Here is a 23,315-nt window from a genome sequence, read left to right as displayed (position 1 = left end):
CCCTCCCTCACTTCCTCCCTTCCTCCCTCCCTCCCTCACTTCCTCCCTTCCTCCCTCCCTCACTTCCTCCCTTCCTCCCTTCCTCCCTTCTTCCCTTCCTCCCTTCCTCCCTTCCTCCTTTCTTCCCTCCCTCCCTCCCTCCCTCTCTTCCTTCTTTCCTTCCTTCTTTCCTTCCTTCCTTCCTTCCTTCCTCCTTCCTTCCTTCCTTCCTTCCTTCCTTCCTTCCTTCCTTCCTTCCTTCCTTCCTTCCTTCCTTCCTTCCTTCCTTCCTTCCTTCCTTCCTTTCCTCCTTCCTTCCTGATAACATGGTCCTCTTCAAGGACAAAGGAAAGACAACAACTATACAATGTTATCTCTTGCCATAAAACAATAAAATCCTTTTCTACTTCCTTAGCACAACATGTAGTATACCAAGAAGTTTATTTATTATGTGAATCCTTGCTTCTAATAATTTCCAATTGATGAGTTCAAAGGATGTTTTTCTTGTATTTTTTAAGACAAAATTTCTTAGGACAATTTGGGACCAAATGGAATGTGACAGTTAGCCCTGAAATTTTCTCCTTTAAATTTTCTTGAATTTCACTTCCTGAATATTTTTCATGTCCCCACCTAATTACTATACACACTAAAATATTACTTACTGAGAGAACTCCAGTTCTCTTGGACCCATATAATTAACAAATAAACAATATCCTTTTATCCTCCTAGGGTGTGTTGTTATAGAGCAGAGATGTCAAACATGCAACTGTTTCACTATTCTTTTTTGTGTGGAGTTAGGAAGTCACATTCTTTTAGGGTGCCTTATTTCCTTATTTCTGACTTCTGTATTTTAAATCCTATCTAAGGTTCTTCCTTCTTTGATCTATGATTCAGGTGTCACCACAATAACTGCTTGTTTTCTTTCCATATCTCAAGAAGCCTCCTATTTTTCTTTTTAACTATATATATTTTAATCATCCTTTGAGGCCCTATTTAAATTCCAGGTTTGGGAGGTCCCCATGATGGAATTGTTCCTGATCATATGATCTCTGATGATTGTCTTCTCATAATTTATGTCTCTATTTCTTAGTTGTCATTTAATTTATTCTTAAATTGTTTATGAGATATTTTATTCAAGTTATTATGTGTTTATATTTGGTTTGCTCTATGAAATTGTAAACTCCTTGAGGGCAAAGATAATTTCACAGCATTTATTTGAATCGGAGTGGTTTCTTCACACCCACAATGCCTAGAAGAATATTGAGCATTTAGAATTCAATAAAAGAATCAACTAAGACCAATATTTGATTCTTAGAATAATCAGATTTTAATATCATTAATTCTACCATTAAACTATGGGTCAAAAATTGAAGTGGGAATTATTGAAACATTAATTAGTTTTCATAATAGAAGGTGAGGTTGGTATTTTTTCATTATCCCTAACTTAAAGAATAAAAAACAAAGATACAAAGAAATTAAATAAATGTATAACATCAAGTACTTAATTTATCCCTTTTTTTCCATTACTTGTGTAAAAAATTGCAAAATTGGGTTAATCAACAATTCTATTCTATTCAGATCTTCTTTTCACTTAGGAAGTAGAATTTGGTATAGCAACAATTTTCTGTGGTATTTACCTTAAAAATGCATCAAGAATAAGAGGCATTTTGCATCCAGGTAGAATGGTTTTTAAGATAATGTGGGAGGAGAGTTAATGAATCAATGTCTTTGGAGGGTTTTGAAAGTATGCCCTTTTCTGTTTCTATAGAGAGTGTGGATTATGGGCCAGTGTTTGTGCAGGAACCAGATGATATCATTTTCCCTACTGATTCTGATGAGAAGAAAGTGGCACTGAATTGTGAAGCTCGAGGCAACCCTGTACCCAATTACAGGTAGAAATTCTCTCTTGAGCACTCATCCCCCCTAAGCCTCTAAAACAACAGTTGGATGACATTCTGGAATCCCCAGAGATTAAGAGAAGGCCCTGTGTAATCCTCATCTCTATTTCTTCTGATTTTTTTCTAAGATGGCTACGAAATGGAACAGAATTAGACTTGGAAAGTGATTATCGCTACAGTTTGATTGAAGGAAACCTCATTATCAGCAACCCAAGTGAAGCAAAGGATGCTGGTCATTATCAGTGTTTAACAGCTAACTCCTTGGGAAGCATCCTGAGCAGAGAAGCCATACTTCAATTTGCCTGTGAGTAAATTATGTTATTGCCATGAAACCCTTTTGCCCTTTTAATGGTTAGTGAATATGTCATAAATTAGTGACAGAATCTTTGCAAGTATAAAATTGTAGCCATGAGGGGTCTTTTTTTTTTTTTCCTGGAAGGAAAAGATCAGAATTAATAAAGAAAGAGCACATGTTAGTAGAGAGGAAAAATAAATAAGTTCTGGAATTTTAATCCCTAAAAGAGTTTATTGGAATAATTTCCTTCAGTGTAGTATCATAAACTAAATATTTTGATAATAATTTTTAAGATTGAAGCCCCTCCAAAAATGATTTTCTCAGGGTCACACAGTTAATAAGTGACCAAGCTAGCACATACTCAGGTCTTTTGAGTCCAAATTCAGAATTCTTTCCAAGGACCATTGTATAAAGTGTATGCTCTCATTTCTTTTTTCATCTAAACCAAACTTGTTCTTGTTTTTATATGTTTTCACAAAAATTTCTGAAATTCCTTTTCTTGAAATGAAGAACTATTGCCCATTAAGGCTGAAAAATCTCTAATAATAGTCCTTTAGCCTGTGGTATCAAATAAATGATGATCCTCGTATTATCTATATTCTGTTGTATTTTTACTTACTCTGTTAAATATTTCCTGATTACTCTTTATCAGGCTCATTTGTCCAGAAGAGGGGGCCTGGGTGGGCCACCTCGTGTGTCTGATACCTTATCTTAGTTCTAATATATTGATTCCTTGATAATTATAAAATAGATGATCTATCTATCTATCTATCTATCTATAAAATAGATAAGGGATCTATTTTGGCTTTCAAATCTTTTGTTAATGAATTTTAAATTTAACGGTATGCACTAAAGTTCGCATAACCAATTTTTCTTTATATATTATACATAAACACATCTAACTCAGCTACATTACCCTAAAATTATATAAGAAAGAAAATAAGGTAGAGAAAAGAGGGGCAAGAAAAATTCAAAATCTAGACTGTTAATTTTTCAGGATTCATAACTTAGAGAATACCAAGACAAGTCATGGAAATATTTTAATCTGTCACACGGTCAAAAATTGGGCTTGTCTTGGTAATTGATAAGATATTACTTCTATGAATTCCATTTATGCCATGGCAGGGAGAGTGGATGGAAACAACAACATCCCTTGTTACTATAAACTGTATTTATTCCACAGAAAATTACATACCAAAGTATAGGGTAATTTATTTATTGTATTCACAATGTATGACTGAAGAAAAAGTCAATTCCTTTCATTGGACTAATGTCACACAGGGTATCTGTAGGAACACAATGACTTTTCAAAAAAAAATGTAGTAGACAAATCTTAGTTAAAAATTACTATACCTTATATTTTAGAGTTTGTCTATGTGTCTGTGGTTTGCCCACTAGCGCTCAATATGCAGATGTCACTAGAATCTGTGATTTTTCTTAGTGTGGGGTTCTTCTCCACTGATGAAGTTCAGAACCGTCTGTCACTTAACAGATAAGTCTTAGGATTTTTCTTGAGGCTTAGAAAGGATGTGAATTTTCCATGGTCACATAGAGGAGAATTTTGAAGTTAGGTTTAGTGCTATCTACTGTAAAACACTGCCAATTAGCAACCCATTATCTGTATTTAATTATTTTCTGTGAGAATAAACCCATATGAAAGTTGAAACTATAAAATTAAAGTCATGAACTTGCATAAAATGTTCCATTGTGATATGAGGCTGATTCTCTAATCTATTAATTGTAATTCATTATGACAGATTTAGACTGAGAGATTACAACTTTTATTTGCCAGGCTATTTGACTGCATTTTGCCAATGATAGGGCATCAGCCAGCCAAAAATCTTTCAAATTTACCATATTTCTTCTGTACATGTAGATTAAAATTTTGTTACTTAATCATTATGGTTGAATTGCATGACCTTATAAAACACGGACTATTTTAGATATGTAGTTGATGTCTTTGGAGGTTATTGGGAAGTGAAGGAAAGTCTAGGTAAATGTAAATCCTTTGCACAACAATCATGATCTTAATTGTATCCTTCCCCCCCAGCCATCCATTTTTCTTATGGAGATTATATATTAAATACATAATTAGAAGCAAAGAGTTTAAGGACATAATAAAAACTTCTCTATCCAAAGCGATTTTCCTATTCAAATGCTATATCTAAAATTTCACTATTCTTAAACTTCTCTTTGGGTTAAACATTACACTTTTCCAAGCTGCTTCTTTTGTTTTTCAGTTTTGCAAATGCCTTCACAGTTTGTGCATGCATTCATGTGTGTGTGTGTGTGTGTGTGTGTGTGTGTGTGTGTGTGTGTGTGTGTGTGTGTTTCTGTTTGTATGTACATGTCTACAGCACGCTGAAATTTATATATTGACAAAAATCTGTTGGAGAGATGACTTTTCTTAGAAGCCGGTAACACAGAGACACTGGCACCAGATTGGAACTAGGCGTAGGAAAGAAATTGGAATAAGTGACACAGATAAGGAGGGGCAGGACAGAAAAGAAAATAGAAGAGCATTGAAAATGTACTTTACCTAACAATTTGCCTAAAATTTGTCCCATATATTGACAACTCACAAAAAGAGTGGTCTTAGAGTATTCCCCAAGAGAAAAAGGCTGATTGGTTGCATGGTGGAACACTATCTTTCTGACACATCCTTCTGGTCCAAACTGTTTAAGTTTACACATCATCTTTTCACTTTGATTTTTAGCATTTTTTCTTTTACTAGTGAACACCTTGAACAAAATTGAAAAGTTTTAAGGTGTATTTTATGAGCCACATTTTTTATTGTTATTGTATTTCATGAGTTCTCTTGATCCTAGAACATAATTAGCACTGCATAAATAAATTTTGATTGACTCAAAGAGCAATAATTTAGGACTGGATTATATTGGTCTACAATTCACAGTATCAGTTCATGATCATTCTTGGATGTATTTATTTAGGATTTTTGATCTTTTTTCTACTTCAAAGTTATGATCATAAAATATGGATTTCCTTATAATTCTCTGTCTTTCCATCTCTATCTCTCTCTTTCTCCATATGTACATGCATATGTGTACTATAAGACCTAATAATGAGAGCAGAAGATGAGTTTCAACATAAATTTGATTGTTAGTTTAATCACTAGGTAGAAAGGAACAGGATTGATATCAGTGACAAGATATATTAATACTCAATATTTTTTAACAAAATGGAGATGGGAAGTATTGATACAAATTACTTTAACTTTCTTGTTCTCACTTTCCACTTGTGTAAAATTAGGATATCTCATATAGTTATTTTATTTGGCAAATAAGTCAAAATTTATGAAGTGTTCTATCAATTTTAAATGATATAAAAACAATAATGGTATTTTATACATCACAAAATATGCACATATGGGAGGTCACAGACAAGAATCTTACATTTCAAAAACCAATAATCATTAATAAGAATATTAGCACTGATAGTCCAAAAATGCATTTTTTCTGCTGTTTTTCTATATTTCCATTGCAAAAAGAGAAGCACAGAGGTTTTGGGGCATTTTGTATTATATTTGTTTAATGGGTTGCCCTGTTGTGATGCATCTTTGTGGTATGGAGATGACTGGTTTTTTAAATACTTTTGATATTGATCACATGACAATACTTGGAATATAGTAGGTGTTTAAAAATTCATTGATAGTGCTTTTTTTTGGTTTAAAGTCAGAAATAAATATATAAGCCATAATTTCTTTGATCCTGTTGATGAGATCAGGGTAAGAATTCCCAGTTTGAAGTAAACATGTGACAAATTCACAATGGCAATTCTCTTTGCCAAAAGGTAGATTTATTTAAAAGAGATTACAGATAAAAATGAAGAATTAAAATAGGCACTAGGAATAGCAAATATGAAATAGATTTGGTAGAGCAACAGGGTTATCATTAACAAGGAAAGGAGTTTGGAAGAATCCATTAAAGGAATATGACATCAGGCCTGGGTGTGTCATTGACTGGTAGGTTAGATTTATAGAAGAGTTTATTCTTAATCAGTGTTAGTTATAGTAGGTAGAAAGATGCCATTAAAAAGTAGACCCTATGAGGAGGGAGAGAGAGTACCTTGTAGTGCCTGATAATAGCTCAAAGTCCCCATCATTGTTAATTCCCTTGTATATGCAAAATAAACTTTAAAAAAGTCTCTTCATTGTATGTTACCATTTAATTTATCATTAAAATATAGCCATGAAGCTGCTCGTTTTTTCATTCATTCACAAACCTTTATTTTACTTTGAGTGTTAATGGACTAGAAAAGCTACTTCAACCTTATTTATCAAAGTCCCCATCATTGTTAATTCCCTTGTATATGCAAAATAAACTTTAAAAAAGTCTCTTCATTGTATGTTACCATTTAATTTATCATTAAAATATAGCCATGAAGCTGCTCGTTTTTTCATTCATTCACAAACCTTTATTTTACTTTGAGTGTTAATGGACTAGAAAAGCTACTTCAACCTTATTTATCTTCCCTTGTAAACTTCCATTTCAAATGTCTAAATGTCTATCCTGAGGATCTCACATTTTGTTTTCCAGCTAAATGATTAGTTATTATCACAGTTCAACTTAATGAGTATATTCTACTTCAGCAACAACAGCTACATGCCTCAAAGGGCTTAACTGAAGAGAGATAGAGTGGTAAAGTCATGTTTGTAAAAGTTTTTTTTGTTTGTTTCTTTTCCCACTTTCCTTAAAGAAAGATTTGTATAAATACAAAGACCTATTTGTTGGTAATGGTTGTTGCTGGTTTTTAAGCAAACTATTTATAAAGTGGAGTATCATATTCATTTTACTTATACTTATCAGAAGAATAATATTCTCACCTACTAGAATAATTTTTCCCACCACTGACAAGCAAGAAGTTGCTATGTAAAGCTCTGTCACTCTATTAACCTAATGCTATGCTGATGAGAATTTGAAATTGATAATGTGATACTACACACATCTCATACACCCTGCTGAGCTTGGAAACAGAAAGCTGAGCAATCTATCAAAAGTTCTGATTCTTACAAATAATTCATGATAAAAAGTCAAACATAAAATGAATCAAGAGTAAGATTTCCTAATGTCTCTTACTTCAAAAAAGTCTTCATATGGAAAGTTTAAGGATAATGGAGAGTTCATAGATAAATTGGAACATTCTGCATTTCTGAGCATTTAGATTATTTAGATTTAGAATACTAAATGAATATTTTTCCTTGAAGCAATAAGTTAAAATGTTCTGCTAAACTGTCAAAGAGTTTATATTATATTATAATAATATATAATAGTATCCTGCCATTATTACTCTCAGGACTGCTGTTTTCCAAAGTAGCTGAAAGTTTTTAGCCTTTTTAATTATGAACCACAAAATGAAGGAGTCATTTTCTTTTAAAACTCAAAATTCGCATCTTTTGTTTAATTCCCCATCTCCACATCCTCACTTCAGATAAAAAGACAAGAGGAATGAAAACCAAGATTCACTAGTAAGGCTTTTATGCCAAAATTTTCACTTAACAATAAATTCCAAATACTTACCATCATATTGCATTATTTCATAAATCTTATTTACTAAATAATGTTTGGGTAAGCATGAGGGAAATAATTTCATTTTGAATGAAAGTTTATTATTTTTATTCCTTAAATATTATATTATGATACCAAATATGTTACTTTTGCATAGCATAAGACATAAAGTAGCCTAAAGCATTCTCTAGTTAATATACTAAAGAAAATTTTAGGTATATCAATTCATATTTAAAGTTACTATTATATCCCTGACTCAAAAGCCAATTACTTTGAGGATGACTTATTAATGATATTTCATTTACCCCATTATGATTATGGTTAATTCTGTAGTTTAAGGGAAAATATTCACATATGTAACTAAAGTACATATAAAGTAATAGTATTTGGTATCACTGACTTGGAATCATTAGAATAAATTGAGAGTGAAAAAGAAAAAAAATTAAAGTGAACTTGAGAGGGAAGGAGAGTTTATTTGAGAGAGAGTTTACATTCTACATAACAAAATGCCATTACTCTCTAGAATGTTGTAGAAATGACAACTTTTTATTTTTCAATGGCATTTGATTATTGAATGCTGTTTATTTTTCAAGCTGTTTTGTAAGGTGGTCTTAGTCTCTCTACACATTAGCCTCCTTGTGGAACAATTTGGCATATGAAAACTGCAATTTCAGATGTCATTTAATTTAATGTTAACTCATTTTAGCACATATATTTTTGAATAATTTTATTAATAAATTTACAAGTAATAAACATTCATAAAATTATGGTGTCTTAGTAATGGAAAGGACCATCTAATTCTAATCTCCCATTCACAAAAAAATCACCACTACAATATCTCTAATAAATGGCCATCCAGTTTAATTAGGGGAACTCCTAGATGATGATAAGGCAATTCAGGGAACCATCCTGAACAGAAGTCATTACACTTTTGATCTGATCCTGAGAAGGAACCCTATCTTTTGACCTAACCACTTTTAACATACCCTCTACTTCTACTTCTATTCTTTTGAACAATCTACAAAGCTTAATTCTTCTTTGTTGTTCAGTTATTTCAGTCACATCTGACTATGATATAAATGTTTTTTGTTTTTTTGTTTTTTGGCAAAGATACTTGTGTGGCTTGCTCTTTCCTTCTCTAGATAATTTTACATGTGAAGAAACTGAAGCAAACAGGGATGGATGACTTACCTGGGGGGTCACATAATTAGTCAGTGATTTAAAGCAGATTGGAACTCAAGAAGAGGAGGCTTCCTGACTCAAAGTCAGACACTCTATCCCCTGTGCCACCTAGCTGCCTAGTCATTTATAATCTTTCAGATATTTGAAGGTAGCTATCAAGTGCTCCTACATCACTTTTCCATGCAATATATCTCAAAATCCATCAACTCTTCATTTTTCTGATATGGTTTTGATTTCCCTTCTAACTCAGTCATCAGGCTTTAGGTGGAAGCTGCAAAAAAGAAATTAAATTATGGAATAAATTTTCCCTTGTTCAACTAGTTTTCAAATCAAACTGCCTTCTCCAATACAATATATTTATCAAGTAGTAAAGAACCAAAAGATTATTTGATCTTTGACATAAACTGAGCTTCAGGCCTTAAAAGCAAATGGGAGCTGCATTCACTTCTAAAAGCATCAACAGCTATTCTGCCTTCCATTTTGCTTCCAATGTTCCAAGAGTCATCTTTCTGACTCTTTAAGGATATGACAATTAGAAGACTTTGAGGGTATATTTCCAATACTTTGATTCAGTTTTTCATTGTAAGTCATTCCAGTGCAGTGGAGGGTAAGGAGAATGGTGGTTATATTTCATTCTCATACACACACAAAATAATTCTGTAATCAAGGAGAAACATAATTCTTTAGCTATTTTGCACAAATACATAAAATATTTATAGGAAAATTAAATGGCATCCCCTCCCCCTCTCCAAACTTTCTTTGATGACAATGATAGAGATTTGGGAGAGTATGCAACTGGTTGGAAACAACAGATCCTTCTCTATTGACTTCCCAGGCAAAGTTCTGGGGTAGCTTTGCTTTCTCAGTCAATTAATAAACCTCTATTAAGGGCCTATTCTACGCAGGTACTACTATATGCCAAGAATTAGGGATACAAAAAAATAGGTGTAAGAGAGCTCCTGCTGAACCTTATGATGTAATGATAAAAATAACATGAAAACAAATATAAAGCAAACTGTATATAATACAGAAATATGTACAGAATAAATAGAAAATAATTAACAGAGGGAAGACACTAGAATTAAAAAAGGGTTGGAAAAGGTTTCCAGTAAAAGATGGAATTTTAATTGGGACTGAGAGGAAGACAGGGAGGTCAGTAGACAAAGTGGAAGAGGTATAAGGAATAACCACTCTGTAGAAATACTATATCCAATAGCCTTAATGAGACAACAGCCCCTGTAGTTGTACATTTCTGTGCCTTAGGAAGAAAACATCTGCACACAATCTACTCATAGGTTAACAACATAACAATCTTTTACTTAGCAGTGAACACACAATATTCCTCCCTCACTGCAAGAGATTCCCAGGACAAGTTGTGACATATCTTTTCCTTCAGATTTCTAATAGGCACCTGTCTGCCCAAAATGATTTAAGTGCAGCCCTACAGGAGGAAAAAAGATTTCTGAGGGTTCTTTCCATTCCTATGATTCCACAGTTATAGCTAATATGCTATTTAACTTTTTACTATACAAGGAGCTGTCTATTCTTTCATTCCTTCACCTTAGCTACAAAACAGCATATAGTGACAGGAATTGTCAAATTCAAATGTCAAACCTTGCCTCATAATTTCTTTTTAGAATGGTGGGTGTCTATCAACTTCCATATTAGGATGACTTCTTGAATAAGCTTATCTCTGTGTATATATCTTTCTTTCTGATTTTTTTTATTTTTGCCATGACAACCCAACAAACAGAGCCACTTAAGTCATATAACTGAGAAAAAACAAACTTTTTTTTTAGTTACATTTCCCCAAATCCAATTTTCAACTAATACTATCAGGAGACAATGTGCTCAATTGTAATTCACACAAAATTGAGCATTTCAGAGAATTTACCTCTCTTAGTAGCTCAAAGGAAATTAAATAGCATTTGTAAAATATCATATTTTTCATTATTGTTGTCATAAAAATATGATTATAAGATGTCAATGTGGAATATCAAGTAAAACCATTAATATCAATCAGAAGTGCATAAACATAGGAAATCATTCACCTGGCAAACTGAACCATAACAGGCTTATTTAAATAATAATCCATGAAATTTCATAAACATTCATTAAACAAAGAAAGTGAGAAATAACTTGTTAACTGAACTAGAAGTGAAGCAGTCATTAAATAAAATTTATTTAATCTTAGTGCATCAAAATATATTCTGGACTAGAAAACCAGATTTATGATCATATGAATTTAAATTCATTAAATAAAGGGCCATCTCTATTCTATTGTTTCCTCCTACTTTTCTTTTTTCTTCTCGTTTTTAAAGAAATGCATCTTGGAGTTAAGAACATTTCAGATTACTTTTTTTTTCAAGGTACTTCTGTAGAAGGTGCTTTATCATGAAGTTATATATATATATATATATATATATATATATATATATATATATATATATATATATATATATATATATATATATATATATATATATATATATATATATATATATATATATATATACTACAATTTTTAAAGCACTTCTGGATGATCCTAGTCAATTCTCTTTCTCTCCTAAACTTGTCTTGTATTTGTTTTTACTTGTGTATGCCTAAATGCTAGCTTCTCAGACCAAGCAAATGATACATTAGGGATAGAAATGGGGTAGGGAAAACCTGAATTCAAATCCCACTTGAGTCACTTATAAATTATGTGATCTTGGGCAAGTAATTTGACCTCTTTCTGCCTCAGTATTTTCATTTGTAAAATGAGACTAAAAATAGAATTCATGTCTTACAGCTATTGTGAGACTTAAAGAAGACATATGTAAATACCCACCATTTTTATCACCACCATCATCATAATATCATTATTCATTTTGACCTTTGTATATTCAACATCTCTTAAGTGAGTGTTTTGCCAATAGTAAGAACTTAATAGATTTTAGTTGAATTTAATTGAATAAAATTCCTCCTCACATGCTCATAGGAATGGCCTCCATAACACCAAAACTATCTGAGGTTTTATTTCTTAATTAAAAATTTGAAAAGCATGTGATAAGTGGCATGATTTTTCAACTTGAAGATTTGATACAGTGTAGAAAGAGATAATTTATCTGTGATATAACTATATAAGTATTAGTGTCCATGAACTAAAAAGGAGAGTTCAGATTATCTTTTATTTGTAAATTAGTGTTTAATGTGTTCTTCTTACAAACAGACTCAATTTCTTTATTATGGGCATTAATGTAATAACTTTGACAAAGTCATGCTAGTGTCAAACAGAAAACATTCATTGTAACTGACTCCATTCTAATATTAAAAAATTATTTCTAAAATTTCAAAAAAATACAGAAATACATACATATATCTACAAGTTATTTTAGTAGTTTGATCTATGAATAGATATATAGAAAAATACACATACAGTAAGTCAGCATTTTTTTTTTACTTATTATTTACTTATTACTTATTAGGCACTGTGTTGAGCATTGGAAAAACAAATATTAAAAGCAAGACAGTCTCTACCACCTAGAAGATTATATTTCAATGAGGGACAGAGTATAAGTGATTTTCACTAGATTGCATAGGAACTAAATTTCTGAAGTGCATTCCATTTCCCCTAACCTACCTTGAAATTAGGTCTTTTAACTCAAGAGCCATAATTTTAAAACTTTTCTTTAATTTTTTTTTTTTTTGGAAAGCATACTGCCTCTCTTTTCCCATAAGGACCAAGAGGCATCAAAGAGAGTTCATCCCTACAACATAAAAATATTTAGTGGTTCTTCTTTGTCTACACAACTAAAGAGTATGTGCCTTAAAAAAGAGCTTATTTCTATAACTGCTTCTATTCAACAAAATTTGTTGAAATAAGTAATAGTTGTATTTGTTACAATAAGAAATAGGGACAAAACATGATTTATTGTCCCTCTTCTTTCTAAATGAACCTTTAAAGTTGAGCTCAAATAGGATTCAAAATTTTTATATCTGATTGTATATGCTGTGTCAGTCCTGGTAAGCAGGAATTTACAACTGTAATTTAATTGCAAGTGATTGTTTGTTTTTTCTCCTGACTTACCTAGATGCCATTGTGAATATGGATAAGCTTAAATGAGCACTTAAAAATAAAACTTTGAAATTAGCTGTCAACATAATCTTGTTTACCTTTATAACCTTGATTCCTACTTCTGCATCACAGATACTTCTTGGATGTTACAAAAACCTATCACAGAATGACAGATAAGAACAAACAGAGAACATTTGAATCCATGGGTTTTTATTTGCTCTTTGCTCAGAGATCAAGTTAGCTCCTCTGTAGCAGAAGAAAAATCTTTTATCTTTCCTCAAAATAGATTTGTTTTGGCATGCACAAATATACACACCTACTACTATCATAGACACAAATTGTCATCTTTACAAATCTATGTAACAGAATAATTTTTTCTTTGTTACTAGGCTAGTTAGCCTTCTTTAAACCTATATCAACTCCAATATTAATAACCTGTCAGAGGAATTTAAGAAACAAGCAAAGAAACAACTCATGAGACTTTAGACTTGAAGTCCATGATGAAATGTACTCTCATGACCATTATCTTTTTTTGTTTCTCTTATAAAATATTTTCCTTATTTATTTAATAGAAATATTTATTGATTGACCATGATTTAAGTAACCCTTTTCAATTGATGAGTCATTAGGACTGAAATCATATAGAAAGAACAAGAAACCACACAGATGAATCAAATGTTTATTGGGAGTAGTACAGCTCACCGGATCTTTCAGCCAAGCACACATATGACAGTTCATTAGAGAATTGCCATCTCCTGAGACCTTGCTTAATAAACCAGCCAGCTTTTCTCTGCAGTATTATAATAGCATGTAACCTGGTGATTCAATTTATCTTAATGATGATTCATTCTAAACAGTGGATATCTGTGCATGTGTGTGTACTTTGGGTTAATTCCTGGCTTTATCACATTATAAATGCTGAAAAACACTATAATATACAACTTCCTAGACTATACTGCATTATTATAAAATATTAATCCTAATAAAATATTTAGAAAGTAACATCATCTAATGGGGAAAAAGGTGAGAAAGTGGCCAGCTAGTGTATATTTGAGTTGATATCTTAACCTTATTTACCAAAGCTTCTTCTATTTCTTCCATAAATTTGAAGTCTCCACATGTGGGGAGGGAAAAAAGGGCAAAGTTGAGGAAATGTCTTATTTTCTTCACCTCTAGTCACTATGTATTGGTTAATCTTAGCCTGTTTTGAACTTTTCTGGGCAATTATTATAATAATGAGGGAGTGCTGATCGAAAACACTGGGCACCTGTGAAGGAATATGTCTGTCAAAAACATATTCTCCTAGTCAAGTGATACACAAGAGAAAAACCAAAGCAGAAACAACTAACCCTAAAAAATCTTATTTGGAGTTTGGGAAAATAGCTATTAATAGTTTGTATTCATATAGTTCTTTGAGATTTGCAAAGTTCTTTGTCACATTATCTCATTTTATCCTCACAAAAATTATATGAAGTAGATTATTCTCCCACTTTGTGGATGAGGAAACTGAGACAGACTGGGAATATGCATTGCTCAGCTAATAAGTGCCCTCATATTTGAACATATGTCTTCCTGACTTCAGTTCTAGCCATCTGTTCATTAGCACCAAATCATGTTTCCTTTTCTTGGCCATTGACCACCTTTATTTCTCTGTAGTATTTGACCCTCTAGATCAATCATTCCTCAAAACTCTTCTTTACTGATTTTAGAAATGATGCTATTGTCCTGTTTGACTCCTTACTGATTCTTCTTCCTGCTTTCTAAATGTAAGAGGCATTTCCTTAAGGCTCTACTCTTGTCCATTTAAAAAAAAAAGAACCTTTTTTTTTCTTTTATTTTGTGAAAGGACTTGGCTTTTTTTTTTTCCTTTTTTCTTTTTATTGTCATGGCTCTGATCAAAATCTCTTAAGGAATAATTTGAAAATATAAATGTAGAAGAATTGAAGGAATTCACTTTTATCTATTCTTTGGATGGACCCTTCATTTGATCAAAGAATGTAACTATATCATTAGGCACCAGCAACAGAAGGATATGTATGAGGAAAGATATAATCACAGGAACCTTTTAAAGCATGGAAGGATTGCCTTGAGTGTGGGAGTAAGGGAAGGGAAGAAGAGAGATTATTTCCAAGGGGAATCCCTTAATGCATCACAGAGAATTGGGCCTGAAAAAATGCATTGCTTAGTAAAAGAGAATTAATAGGAAGCACAACTCAAATGCCTTGTTGTATAATTTCCAGATTTCCAAGTGTGTGCGTTGGAGGGTGGGGATGGGATGTGGGGGAAAGTCTATGTGTTCCTGAATTTTAAAGTTATGACAACAGCCCTATTCACTTTGATAGAAAGACATATAAAATCATTTATTTCTTAAGAAATCAGAGGAAATTCTTTGTTGTTTTTTCAGTAGCTCCCAGAAAAGAAAAATAAGCACCATAGATGCATAAGAAGAGATTATTGGTGATAGAACAGTCATAATCCAATGTCCAAGAATCCCAGACCTGAAAGACACGTCAGAGGTTAAATAGTTCAACCCATACCTGAACAAAATCCCTACCTTAGCGTCTATATATCTATAATAAGTTGTCATTCAACTTTTCTCTAAAGACTTTTTTTTTTCTGAAGCAATTGGGGTTAAGTGACTTGCCCAGGGTCACATAGCTAGTCTTTAGAAGACTTGTAATAAAGGAAAACCCAAGAAGTATTTTGTTAGTAATCATGGATATACTGAAGCTTAATATACTTGTGATTTCTGTCCAATATTGAGAGTACTATGCTTTGGGACCAAGTAGAACAGATCTTATCCATCTGCTATATAACAGCCCTTCAGATAACTGAATTTAGATACAAATGATTGGACAGCACTACTGTCCGTAGCAACTTTATTTTTCTTTTCCTGACTAAATATTCCAATTTCCTTCAATTAATTCTCACATATTATGTTCTTTGCTTTCTTCATTATCCTAGACACTGCTCTGAACACACACCAATTTGTGAAAGCTCTTCTTTATAGTTAAAAAATGCATCATAGTTGAGTTTATTTGTTTTGTCAGTCAGGAAGCATTTATAAAGAACCTTTTATGTTTATTAAACTGTACTAAAAACAGGGAATTTTTAAAAATTGGAGCACTTTAATATGGGTATCTCACATTCCCCTCCACCTCTATGCCTCTATCTCTCTGTCTCTGTCTTTGTCTGTCTCTCTCTTTCTCTCTAAGTTTTATTGATGTGTTTTGTTCTAAATAACAAGCATTTACAAATTACTCTTGGTTCATGAGAGTTCTCTTAAAACAAAATAAAACAGCTAAGTAAAACTATAAAAAAGGGACCTCATTTTCAGTGCATGTAATGATTCACATTGTTCCCACCTTTCTATTAAAAAAAATTAATGGGTCTATTTTTTCTCCCTCTAACCTTTAAATTGGAAGAATTTTTTTTTATTTTTAAATACATATTCAAGCAAAATTTTCCCCCAAAGCTGGATATATACATGCATACACACACATATATAATGTGTGTGTGCACATTCTGGCCTCTTTGCATATTATAACCTACTACATTCATATTTTGGATTGATTCATACTAAACATATAGCTCGCTAGACCTCTATGCCTCCCAGGTCCTTTTCTCATGAATTAAGGTCTAGTTACCTTTCTTTTACTTGTGAAGTTGATTTTATCACCCCTTATATAAAACTGTACATTTATCACTCTAAAATTTCATTTTCTTAGTATCAGCCCATTATTCTAAACTGTCAAACTATTTTGGGATCCCAGTTCTTTTGTCAACATGGCATGGTAAATAGAGACCCAGCTTCTAGTTAAAAAGTGCTATACACTGGCTATATATTCCTGGGATGTCACATAATCTGTCAGTGCCCCTAAGTATCTCTCCAAGATTATAAATTACAATGATCTTGTCAGTCAGAATTGGTAAAAGGAATTTCTTTGTTAACCTATAACAATGGCATAATAGGCCCATGTATATATGTGAGGATTGATATGCTTTATGTGTATGTATATGTTGCGTTCAGACATATTTATGTATAGTCATATTATATATGTATGTATATAGGTATGGAGAAAAATTATACCATCCTGCATGTCATCTGCACATTTTACTCAGGCAATGAATAAACATGCATTAAGCACCTACTGAACAGGTGCATCTGATATTTGAGAAGCTGAGCAGTTTCATAATCCTTATCTGAATAGATTGTAGAAATCCTTTGTACTAGAATAAATATTGCTTTAGATTGTCAATTTTTTATATTTAAGTAGAATTGATCTGAAAAGTCATGTTTACTGTAGTATAGTGTTGACATAAAATGAATCTTATGGCAAAAAATCCATTTCTAGACTTGTAGAGAATCACTTGTAAGTTGTTAGCACAAATAGTGAATTCTCTTCTCTTGTATTTCCTTCATCAGTATCAAGAAATGGATGGACAATACCTCTTTTAAAACTCAATATATGTAGTATGATGTAGTTCAACAAGACATCAAAGATCTCTATCAAAAGCTTCTAATTTTAGTTATTATGTGGCAAAGAGAACTATGGCCCTAAAGAACTGGAGTAGATATTGTATAAACAGCTCCATCTCTGTCTTTTAGTTTAAAAGGTAGGACATGCACTTTTCATTCTGTTTGATGTATTTCATAAATACTTGGGATTTACTGATATTGCATTGTGTCAAGGCACTTCTGGCATCCTCTAAAATTTTCCAGTTAACTGCACAATCATTCATTTTCAGTTGAATTGGGACCACCAATCATTTCATTTATTTTCATAGTTCTACAGTTGTGGCTATTTGGGGAACAGTTTTCTATTTATCTATAATTCTAAGATCTAACAGAATAGTAATGAAAAATACAGTTTAACCTATTGTTAAAATAAATTTTATTTGATTATTTAAATAATCAATGTATCAAGAGTGATTATCTATAAAATATATATGCTATTTCTCACAGTAAATTATAAACCGTTCAAAAACCTACAGAAAAAAAATTGTGTCAAGTGTAGGCATTATTTTGTCAAACAATTTTTAAAAACTGATAATAGATATAAACCATTCAATCTGTCTACTATAACCAAAAATGGCTTCCCTCCAAATGGAATCTATGACATAAGAAGATCACAGAATAGAATCAAAAGATGCCTCCATGAAAAAAAATCCACATGACCTTCCAAAATATATGTTGACAAAGAAATATTGAATAAATATTTTAGTATTTGAATTAGCTTATGGAAATTGAAGATTTCTTCTAAACAAGAAACAAGAAAACTTCTAAACAAAAAAAGGTGGCTAGAATTGTGTATCAGAAACTTATCATATTTCATTGACTGCTAGATGGCTTATGTTCATGTAAAATGCAGATATAAAAATATATTGGAGAATGAGATCAATTAAACAGTACAGTACCTGAGCCTTATCAAAGACTAAACTGTTATCCACAATATATCAGTTGTAAAAATGATTCATAAAAACCTAGCATAACATACCCAATACTAAGTCTCTAAGTTACATAAAATAAAGTACATTCAACCTTCCTTTCAGAAGGTATCAAAATCATGTATGATTAAGATGAAGATGGTACATATAATTCCTTCTACCCTGGCTACTTCTAAAAATTATAGAAAAAAACTTTCTTCCTAATATGTTTTTATAGGCCAAATATTTACTGCTCTGGGAAAGTAGTTTGTCCTATATTTATTTCTATCTGACCTTCACTGAGAAAATAATGAGATTGTGATAATAATGTGTGATAATATGATAATATATGGCACATGTGTGTACACAGCAAGTGACAACCCTGTTTGCCTCAGTTTCTTCATCTGTAAAATGAGTCAGAGAAGGAAATGGCAGACCATTCTACTATCTTTTCCAAGAAAACCTCAAATTGAGTCACAGAGTCAAACTGAAATTATTGAAAGACAACATATATACATAAATTCATGCATATATGAATATATCTACATAGTATAGTAGAGTTATAAAAGTATCTTAATTAAATCAACTAATTTGTACTTCATGAAACTATAAGTATTTATGATCCCCATTGTATATATAAGGAAAGTTAATAACAATAATGATGACCATAACTAACTTTACATAATGCTTTAAGGTTTACAAATTTTATATCAATTGATACAATCTAGAAGATGGGTGCTCTTCTTATTCTCATTTTACAGATCAGGAAATTTAGAAAAATCAATAGTTAAATAATTTGTCCAGAGTTATGTAACTAGTAAGTATCTGAAGCAAGACTTATAAGATAAACTTATGTTTATCCAACTCCCATCCAGCACTCTGCCCCACTATATTTTTCAGAGATTCAGTGACTTTCTAAACCATTTAGGAATTTTTTGGGTGGCTGTTTTTAATTTTTTTTCAACTGTTTAATATTTTTTATAGTAAAATTTTTTTCTTTTTTTGTGAGACAGAGAAAGAGAAAGAGACAAAGAGACAGAGAGAATCTTAAACAGCTTTTTAGTACTTTAAGGTCTTCATGAAAAATACTTCACTTAAAAAACAAAAGGAAAAACCCAAAGGTTTGTCTCATTTGAAGATTCTTGGATCAAATGCTGCTGCTTAAATTTACCAGCAAGAGAGTAATTGGAGGGTAACAGATGGGTGGCTGTTTTTATTTAAATAATATTAGAATAGTCATTTGAGTTTCTATGTTGTAAGAAAATAATTATACTCCCAATTAGGGTGTTGTTTTAGGTTGTAAATCTGTTTGGGATTATCTAAAAATGACTTTTAGTGTTGCCTCTACTATCTTGATTGGTGGGTATGATTCTAACCATAATCAATGAGTTAGTAAACATTTTCCATTTTATTATAAAGAGGCCTAGACGTGGAGTGGAAACTAATGGCAGTAAAAGGGACCCTCTGGCAGGCTATTGCCCAACATTCTACACTTACTTGAGAACCAAGGAGTTGTTTTTTGTTTTTTCTTTCCTTCCTAATAGATATTTCCTCTTGATTGATCAGAAAAAAATCTTTACAACTGGAGAAGCTTAGAATTTGTTTCCATTATTCCCTGGGAGCTTCAGTTTGTAGTTGAAAACTAAACACAGTGAATTGGGGCCACTTATAGAGCAATCCTAATTTATCTATATTATGTATGACAATTAGAAACAGTTTAATTTAAGTATAGTACTTGAACTTAAGAGGTCAAGAGCTAATAGTCTTCAAGTTTACTTAAGATGTTCAAGTTTTCAAATGGCCAAGGCAGAGCAAAGGTGAATAGCTCTAGGATGTTACAGTTAAGAAGGAAAGATTCAGTTTAGATCTCTAACCCTAGAATTAATAAAATTAACAATTAGCCTGGAAGCGGTACAGGAGCAAGTATCTTGAGCCAGAAAGGACCTCGGGAACCATCTAGTCCAGCTTCTAATTATTACCAGTGAGGAAAATGAGAACCAGAAAGGTTAAATGATTTGTCCAGGAGAAAATAGCAGAAAATAGAATTTTCCCACAATGCCTAGAGCTTTCCTTTTACATTTTTGCTTTTAAATGTCATTGTATTTCCTGTATCAATTATGAAGTGTCTATGTTAAGATAAATTCTCATTTTAGTAATGAAGTTTAGCACAGCTCTTAGCTAATTAAAAAGAAACAGATAATCTAGTGCCAAATACATTCATTCAATGAATATTTTCAAAGCATCTTCTATGAGCCAGAAACAATGATAAGCATTTAAGATACAAAGAAAAAAAATAGTCCCTGATGTCAAGGAGCTCACAGTCTAACAAGAAAACAGAGTATACAAATGTGTATAAATAAGTTAAATAAATGCAAGATAAATAGGAAATATTTTCAGAGGGAAAGCACTAGTATTAAAGAAGATCAAAAAAAGCTTCTTGCAGAAGATGGGATTTGGGGGATTTAAAGTAAGGCAGAGAAGCCAGGAATAGAGGAGGGAAATATTCTAAGGAGGAAGGATAGGTAGAAAAAAATGGAGAAAATGCCCGGAGCCAACATGGAGTGTTCTATTTTCACAACAGCAAGACAAATGCTACTAGATCCTTTTGGGGGGATAAGGTGTAAGAAGAAGAATGGAAAGGTAGGTGATGGCTAGATTATAAATTACTTTGAATGCCAGAGAATTTTTTTTATTTTATTCTGGAGGTGATAGGGAGTTACTAGAGTTTATTGATTAGGGTATAACATAGTCAGACTTAATACTTTTTGGAAAATTATTTTGGTGACTGAATGGAATATAGACTGGGGAGAAATTTGAAATATGAAGACCCACTGTTATGCTATTATAGTAGTCCAAGATGTAAGGTAATGAAGACCTGCACTAGGGTTGCAGCTGTCTCAAACAAGAGAAAGGGACATGTTGAAGAGAAGTGGCAAAGATGAAATCAACAAGTCTTGGAAACAGATTGAATATGGAAGATGAGAAATAGTAAAGATGACAGTTTGTGAGCCTGAAAGACTGAAAAGAAGGAAAGGAGGGTTGGGGGGAAATTAAAATTAGTGGAGGATGCAAAGTACTACAAACCCTCAGAGATTGTTTGCTAATCAATTCTTTAAAAAATGATCATATAAATTAATCCCAATTTTCATTTCAAAATGTTTATAATAATTAAAGACTTATTTGTCCATGCAGCATTGCTTTTGTTAATGATTTCATAAAATAACTCCTTGGTATGTTATTAAATAGAAAAGATCTTTTGAAGTGATAGTTTTAATGAAAAGTGAATCTTCCTGTTAATTATTCAGACAACATATTTCAAGTTGTATCATTCCTTTAAAATAAGGAATTTCGTGCTCAAAGGGCTATAAAACTGTGCATACCCTTTGATCCAGCATTGTTTATATTGGGTCTATATCCCATAAAAATGTTAAAAGGACCGCCATGTACAAAAATGTTTGTAGCAGCCATTTGTATAGTGGCAAGAAACTGGAAACTAAGTGATACTCATCGATGGAGAATGGTTGAATAAGTAAAGGTATATGAATTTAGGGAATATTATTGTTCTATAAAAAACTATCAGCAGGATGATTTCAGAGAGGTCTGGAGAGACATGAACTGATGCTAAATGAAGTGAGTAGAACTAAGATTACATTGGACACAGCAATAATAAGATTATGCAATGATTAATTCTGAGGGACATGGATCTTTTTAACAATGAGGTGATTCAAGGCAATTCCCAGAGACTTGTGAGAGAAAGAGTTGTCCTCATCCAGAGAAAGGCTTATGAAGACTGAATGTGGATCTAACATAGTATTTTCACCTTTGTTGTTATGTTTACTTGTTTTTTTCTTTTTCATTTTCCCTTTTTGAACTGATTTTTCTTGTGCAGCATGACATATGTGGATATATGTTTAGAAAAATTTCACATGTTTAGCCTATATTGGATTACTTGCTGTCTAGAAGAGGTGAAAAAAGGGGGAAGAAGGGAGAAAAAATATAGAATACAAGGGTTTCCGAGGGTGAATGCTGAGAATTATCTTTGTGTATATTTTGAAAAACAAAAAGCTATGATTATTAAAAACAAATAAGGGTACTTTCTATAGCTAAAAAAATAAAGTAAAATAAGGAGTTCCTCTTTATTTTAGGCTATTCATAGTTTTCTCATTTAAACTATTCCCTTTTTGAAAAATTCATTTCTTTGGAGAGATCTTAATTTTGTTTTAAATTTACAGTCATTTCCTGATACATCCTACTACCACCATAATCAAATCCTCTTTTGTTACCAAAATAAAAAATAATAATAATAAATGAATGTATTTAGCAAAACTATATATAATAACCCACACAGCATTCTATGTGTTGTTCCTCATCAATCTTTTGAGAAAAGACAGATTTCCTTTTTAGTGTTGTTTTCATTTTATTATAATCATTGTGTAATATTATTCTTTTGATTTTTCTTCCTTTTCTCTAAATTAATATTTTAGTCTGCTCGTTTTTCTGTATTCCTATAGTTATCATTTCTTATGTCACAATAATATTCTAGTATATTGATATACTACAACATTTTCAGCCATTCACCAAACAATGGGCATATGTCTCATAGCAATATTACAGACTCAAAGGATATGAAAAGCCTTTTTCACATAATTTCATGTTATATTCTATTATAATTTGGACTAATTCATATTTATACCAAAAGTGTATGGATGTGTTTATCTCCTCAGACTCTACAAAGTTGGATTTTTTGGTCTTTTATCATTTTTGCCAATTAAATGGGTAAGAAGTGAAACTAGAGAGTTGTTTTAACTTACATGTCTTTCATTAAAGATTAGGAACAATTCGTGTGACTGTTATTTCATTATATTTGTTCTTATCAAAACTTCAGTGAGTATTGATGAAAATTCCCAATTCTATTCTAGTTTTTGGCTTTTGTGCTACTTCCTTCATTTTTC

At 31.9% G+C, this 23,315-nt stretch overlaps 1 protein-coding gene across 5 annotated transcripts in view; it reads left to right on the top strand.

The window, feature by feature from the left end:
- Positions 1 to 23,315, top strand: part of CNTN5 (contactin 5) — a 1,627,773-nt gene that overhangs the window by 1,087,394 nt on the left and 517,064 nt on the right. For 4 of the 5 annotated variants that reach the window (XM_074304446.1, XM_074304445.1, XM_074304444.1 and 1 more), the window contains 2 exons: positions 1,748 to 1,871; positions 2,006 to 2,181. In XM_074304446.1, coding sequence (XP_074160547.1) covers positions 1,748 to 1,871; positions 2,006 to 2,181 — 300 coding nt within the window. The remainder of the gene's footprint in view (positions 1 to 1,747; positions 1,872 to 2,005; positions 2,182 to 23,315) is intronic. The other variant, XM_074304449.1, reaches the window with a different exon arrangement.

Source organism: Sminthopsis crassicaudata, chromosome 3, assembly GCF_048593235.1.
Source record: "Sminthopsis crassicaudata isolate SCR6 chromosome 3, ASM4859323v1, whole genome shotgun sequence".
NCBI classification, from domain to species: domain Eukaryota; kingdom Metazoa; phylum Chordata; class Mammalia; order Dasyuromorphia; family Dasyuridae; genus Sminthopsis; species Sminthopsis crassicaudata.
The sequence above is the reverse complement of the archived record's forward strand: the minus strand, read 5'-3'. Positions and strand labels throughout refer to the sequence as shown.